General features: G+C 40.9%; 1 protein-coding gene across 2 annotated transcripts in view; it reads left to right on the top strand.

Moving 5' to 3' along the window:
- Positions 1 to 6,084, top strand: part of LOC118403142 (carnitine O-palmitoyltransferase 2, mitochondrial-like) — a 17,793-nt gene extending 11,709 nt beyond the window's left edge. The window contains exons 9-12 of one of the 2 annotated variants that reach the window (XM_035801648.1): positions 3,382 to 3,574; positions 4,400 to 4,573; positions 5,128 to 5,353; positions 5,849 to 6,084. In XM_035801648.1, coding sequence (XP_035657541.1) covers positions 3,382 to 3,574; positions 4,400 to 4,573; positions 5,128 to 5,353; positions 5,849 to 6,060 — 805 coding nt within the window. In that variant the 3' untranslated portion in view covers positions 6,061 to 6,084. The remainder of the gene's footprint in view (positions 1 to 3,381; positions 3,575 to 4,399; positions 4,574 to 5,127; positions 5,354 to 5,848) is intronic. The other variant, XM_035801647.1, reaches the window with a different exon arrangement.
- Positions 6,085 to 6,428: the final 344 nt, after the last annotated feature.

Genomic DNA, 6,428 nt, shown 5'->3' with positions numbered 1-6,428 from the left:
ACATTGTACAATAGTGTCTATATATAATACAAACATTAAACTATTTCATCATCATCATTTAACTAATAATTTTAACTAATCATCTGTTTGTGAGATAGCATATCAGCATCAACATGTGGCTTATTTGCAATACAAACTACATGTATTAAGTGGAGTCCTGGTACCCCCCATGCAGAGCCTTTTCACTTGGGCACGACAAAGTACGTATATATGAAGTGATTTAGGAAGGTACCGGCTTAATCACGTTAGAAAGCCATAATGAAAATGTGTAAAATCAGCATAATTCCTTTTCAAGTATCCCTATATTCCCCATGTGGAGCCCTAATTAACATAACCGATCAATCATAATATTTTTGACAGTTATGCATGGTTTACACACAAACAACAGTAAAAAAAAATTCATGACTGTCCCCTGTATAATGGTGCGGTCCAAAAAGTGGTCGGTTATTAGAATAACCGACCACTTTTGAGGTTACTGCCTGATAACCCATGGGAAATGGGGGCCTCTGATTGGCCAACTCCATCTGGCTATATGATAATAGACGTTAAACGAGGACAACAACAACAACAGGTTTGTGTTTTGTTACATTTCCTACTCTTCATTCTACATCATTTCTTTCAAAGTTATCGCTAATTCAGAAATAAAGTGTAACGCCTTGGAATATGTAAGATAATATTCTAGCTACTATATACAATGTATGTCAAACTTCTAGTTTTATCGTAGTGATTCCTAAAATAATCATTGTTTTATCAGTGATTTTGTGAGGCCTGTAGCTGGATCAGTTTTCTTTGTGCATAATTTGTCGGACATTTTTGTTACCTGGGTGGTATTTCCCTGACATTGTAGGTTAACAAATTATTAACAAGTGTAATAAATGATGCTGGTTTGTCCGGCCGTGAACATAATTTCATAAACACGAAAAGACGAAGTGAATCAAAACAGCCCCCCTCCCCAATCCTTTTCGGACATGCAAGGTTCTATTTTCACACGATTGAGCACATTCGTGTCTTACTTTCTTGCTTACCAACTAACGTTTGCCATCTTTAAATGTCTTCTCAGGACTGTTTCTATCGTATTGCCTTCATTTTGGTCCCATTTTTTAAAAAAGATTTATGCTGGCGGTGGAGGATCTAGGAGGGGAGCAGATCCTCTCCAACAAATATTGAAGAATGCCAAGAAATTGGCTAACCGTTAGTCATGTCAAGGTCTATTTAAACCTCCTTTGTCATATGTTTAGAAACCACTAGTATTCTATCAATTAATATACATATGCTCTTTCAGTTGGTTTTAATGTTGACACAAGAAATTGTTTTCCTTCTCTTTCAGTCTTCGATTGCAGATTTCTTCACAGCACAGACCAGAGCCGTGTTAAAGCCAAAGTGTATATTGAATGAAATAAAATATGAATAAATTCAAGTAGACAAAGTCTAATCACTGCCACTTATTACCAATCCTTGCCTTCGTGCAGACTGTGCTTTTGCACTCAATCTTCCAACCCCTGCCACCGTGCAGACTGTGCATTCGCACTCAATACAACAACAAGTTCAACCTCTGCCACCGTACAGACTGCATTGTGATTAGCACAAATGCATGCTGCTCTGATGAACTACATCAAATATTGCAATATACAATGCCATCTGATAAACAACACGTTTCATATAAGTTGTCAAATTTGTCAAAAGACAATTAATTTATTTTTGACTAACTGTTCAATCTTACCATAGTACATATACCTGAACTGCAGTCATTCACATACCCTCTCAACTTACCACAGTACCTCAAATTGTGCAGGCAGTACCCACTCAGCTCACCACAGTACCTGGACTCCTGCTGTGCATGCAGTACCCACTCAGCTGAACACAGTACCTGGACTCCAGCCATGCATGCAGCTCCCACTAAGCTGACCACAATACCTGGACTCCTGCTGTGCATTCAGTACCCACTCAGCTATCCACAATACCTGGACGCCTGCTGTGCATGCAGTACCCACTCAGCTGGCCACAATACCTGGACTCCAGCCATGCATGCAGTACCCACTCAGCTGACCACAGTACCTGGACTCCAGCCATGCATTCAGTACCCACTCAGCTATCCACAATACCTAGACGCCTGCTGTGCATGCAGTACCCACTCAGCTGGCCACAATACCTGGACGCCTGCTATGTATGCAGTACCCTCTCAGCTGACCACAGTGCCTGGACTCCTGCTGTGCATGCAGTACCCACTCAGCTGGCCACAATACCTGGACTCCAGCCATGCATGCAGTACCCACTCAGCTGGCCACAATACCTGGACTCCAGCCATGCATGCAGTACCCACTCAGCTGGCCACAATACCTGGACTCCAGCCATGCATGCAGTACCCACTCAGCTGGGCACATTACCTGGACGCCTGCTGTGCATGCAGTACCCACTCAGCTGGCCACAATACCTGGACTCCAGCCATGCATGCAGTACCCTCTCAGCTGGCCACAATACCTGGACGCCTGCTATGTATGCAGTACCCACTCAGCTGACCACAGTGCCTGGACTCCAGCCATGCATGCAGTACCCTCTCAGCTGGGCACATTACCTGGACGCCTGCTGTGCATGCAGTACCCACTCAGCTGGCCACAATATCTGGACGCCTGCTGTGCATGCAGTACCCTCTCAGCTGACCACAGTACCTGAACTCCTGCTAAGCATACAGTACCCGCTCAGCTGTCCTTTCACAGAAATGAAATAAATTAAAATTGTTACTGTATATCCTTGAAATAATGTCTAATTATTTCATATTTATTAGTTGTCAAGGGTCAGAAAATGCAAGGTCATATTTTAAGACACCTACATATACTTGCAACAAAATTAACAGATCAATACAAGGCTTTGGCTACCATAATACGTATTTAGCAGACAAGCAAATTATCCCTACTGCACACCAAGGCACAACATTTTGCCTTGCCGGGCTTGAAGTGCCGACCTACCTTTTCCTGACGATATTCCTACCACGCGGCAAGGCACAGCTTTTTTTAAAAGATTTCTTTTTTGTTTTGTTTTGTTTTGTTTTGTTTTGTTTTGTTTTGAAGCTCTTGTTGTAGAGCCTGGAGTCCAGCCTTGTTGAGATTTTAGTCGCTCCCCCAAGGTACGCTTCAGGGCTACATGTTGCTGTGAAATCTGCCAATTTTAGTTCATAAGAAATTCAATACATTTCATCAATTTCATGGCCTAGTTTTTTCAACAATGAAACAGTGAAATTTTTGTCTGACCAAACAAGTAACTTTCTGTCCTGGAATAAAAGGATTGGGTCTAGAGATAACCCAGGTCTACATTCTGAAGTTTATTATTCTACATTTGTTTGTTTGTTTGTTTGTTTATCTTTTTCCCTCTTCCATCCCCTGGCAGGTGGTTCGACAAGAGTTTCTCCCTGATCATCGACAAGAACGGGAAAGCTGCGGTTAACTTCGAACATGCGTGGGGCGACGGCGTGGCTGTTCTGCGCTACTTTAACGAGGTTTTTGACGACATGTCGATTTCTCCCAACATTACCCCCTCCTGCAAACCTGCGGACATCAATGCTTCAGAACACGTCAGGAAGGCAAGTGCCTCCTTTGTTTGTTTTTTGTTTGTTTATCTGTTGTTTTTCTATCTCCATGAGTGTACAACTGCTTCTGTTTTTCAAGGACCTTTACAGGAGTATAACTGACTGGAAAATGTACCTCAACACAATATCTTATATTTTGTATTTAGATTAGTTTGATTAAATGGAGGCTTCTCCCCTCCTCCGGCACTTTTATTTACTTTTTATCCTTTTTTGTTACGTGCAAGATAAACAATCAATCAATTGTTCACTTGCATCACAAGTTGATGCATGGCAGCTACAGACAGTTCGCACCATGTTGTTCTGCACTGGGCGTAAAAACAAACAAACAAACAAAAAAATATAGCTGTCTTATAATCTGAAGTGTGGCTGGTTGTAAAAGCATTTTGTGATCATTGATTGAGTCATTATTTTTTGCTTTGATTTGAAATCCATTGCACTACAGTTAGAGTTCAAATTAGATGCCTTTTTTTATTTATTGTCAACTTTAACAGTTGTATTACGAATTGGATGGAGCTTATTTATTTGTTGTTAATTGTTTACAGTTGGAGTTTAAACTTGACAGATGTTATTTATTTATTCATTGTAATACAGTTGGAATTCAAACTGGATGTAGCTTGTTTACATGTATTTATTGTTTATTGTTTACAGTTGGAGTTCAAACTTGACAGAGCTTGTTTACATGTATTTATTGTTTATTGTTTACAGTTGAAGTTCAAACTTGACGGAGCTTGTTTACATGTATTTATTGTTTATTGTTTACAGTTGAAGTTCAAACTTGATGGAGCTTGTTTAGATGTATTTATTGTTTATTGTTTACAGTTGGAGTTCAAACTTGACGGAGCGCTGCAGGAAGGTATCCAGACAGCGAAGGAGAACTTTTTTGCCCTGGTGAAGCCGTTAGACCTGGCCTCGCTGCAGTACTCCAAATATGGCAAGAACGACCTGAAGAAGTTCAAAATCAGCCCAGACTCACTCATGCAGCTAGCTATACAGGTGGGGGAACTTTTGGAAAATCTTGTTTTTTTCCCGTCAGGTCACGACAATTTAATTTGTTGGATTTAGACACTTATTCTGAGTGTGAATAAGGTTGATGCCTTGGGGAATTCAGGTTAAATTTTATGGAGTGAATTCAGCCTTGGTCAAGTTTTCCTCCCTGTTTTCTTCTTTTATGATATTGGCTTGCTGCACCCAATGGTGCAGGAAGGATTTTAACTTAAAGTAATATAATTATGTGTCTAATCTGTTCTGGACATGCTATTTGATATTTTGGTTGCAGATAGCTTTGTCAGAAAATGGTTTAAGACCCATTGGGTTTAAAAAATTCAAAGGTGATAACTGAGGAAAGGAACAACAGTCAACAGGTTTTCATGATATTTGACAATTTGTAACAAGGATTCTGCTCTATTGTAGATGGGATACCAGCAGCTTGTTCTGAAACTGCAGGAGCTTTTTTGTTAAAAGCTTTCAAATAGGATAAGTCAAGAAAGGAATGTAAGAGTCTTTCATGATTTTATGCAATTCATAACAAGCACCATCCTCTGTTGTAGATGGGATACCATCGACTGACGGGTAAGACCGCAGGAACTTACGAGTCCTGTAGCACGGCTGCGTTCAAACATGGCCGCACAGAAACCGTTCGCTCGTGCACCGCGGAGACCAGGCAGTGTTCGCTGGCGTTCGACAAGGTCGGCTCCGCGAACGCATCGGACCTGCGTCAGCTGATTCAAGCCTGCTCTGATAAACACAACAGCCTCACCAAAAATGCTGCTATGGGTAAGACAGTTGGAAATGACAAAGTACAATGAAATACATGTATTATAAAGGTGATTAGAAATAGAATAGAAATGTTGTATCCGTGATGTTTATGACAATAGTATAGAATCATTTAAAGTCGAGGAAGGTTAGGTAATAAGATACGACAAATAGCAGTTACTCAAGCAACTAGATATGATTTTGGAAATGTTCAGATGTTTCAGGTAGATTCCACTAATTATAACTTTCGTTGCTTTACCCTCTTTTGTCAGTGGCACTGAGCAGATCTGTAGTAGAGTATGTTTTATACCAACTTTGAAATAGGTAGGGTATAAAATCTGCTCTACAATAGATCTACTCAGTGTCACTTAGACAAGGTAATAGATGTTATCTGAAACATCTGACTGTTTCCAAAATCATATCCAGTTGCTTGTCGAGTAATAACTGCTATTTAGCATCTTATTACCTTGATGTCTTACCTTCATCAATGTACCATTGCTTCATCTTCTTCTGCAGGCCAGGGCTGGGATCGTCACCTGTTTGCCCTGCGCCTTCTGGCAGAGAAGAGCGGCGCGTCTCCCGCCATTTTCCGGGACCCCGCGTACGCCACCATTAACCACATCATCCTCTCCACGAGCACCCTCAGCAGCCATGCCGTCCAACTTGGTGGCTTTGCGCCCGTCGTGCCGAATGGTTTTGGCATCGGCTATGGGATCCGAGACAGGTGATGACTGGTTGTTTTTTTGTGCTTGCTTTACTTACTTACTTACTTACTTAGTAATCCTGAGATCATCCTCAGTGCACTTGGTCCTCCATGGCCCTTTGTAGCTCTTTGGTATCATGCAGACTTGTGTCACTACGTAGATTGTCTAAGTAGGTCACCCTGGGTCTTGCTTTAGGCCACATCAATTTTATTTGTTGCTTCTCGAGAAGAATTGGATTGACAGGTAAACAAAAGTTAGAATAAACTTTTCCAAAAGGTTTGGGATGAAGATATAAGGCTGAATCAATTAGGAGAAGTATGGACAATATCAAAAATGTTACAGTTTTGTAAATGTGAAAGAGATGTTGTTCCTGTTAACAGTAAAGAATAATG

The sequence above is a fragment of the Branchiostoma floridae genome, chromosome 16 (genome assembly GCF_000003815.2).
Source record: "Branchiostoma floridae strain S238N-H82 chromosome 16, Bfl_VNyyK, whole genome shotgun sequence".
NCBI classification, from domain to species: Eukaryota; Metazoa; Chordata; class Leptocardii; order Amphioxiformes; family Branchiostomatidae; genus Branchiostoma; species Branchiostoma floridae.
The sequence above is the reverse complement of the archived record's forward strand: the minus strand, read 5'-3'. Positions and strand labels throughout refer to the sequence as shown.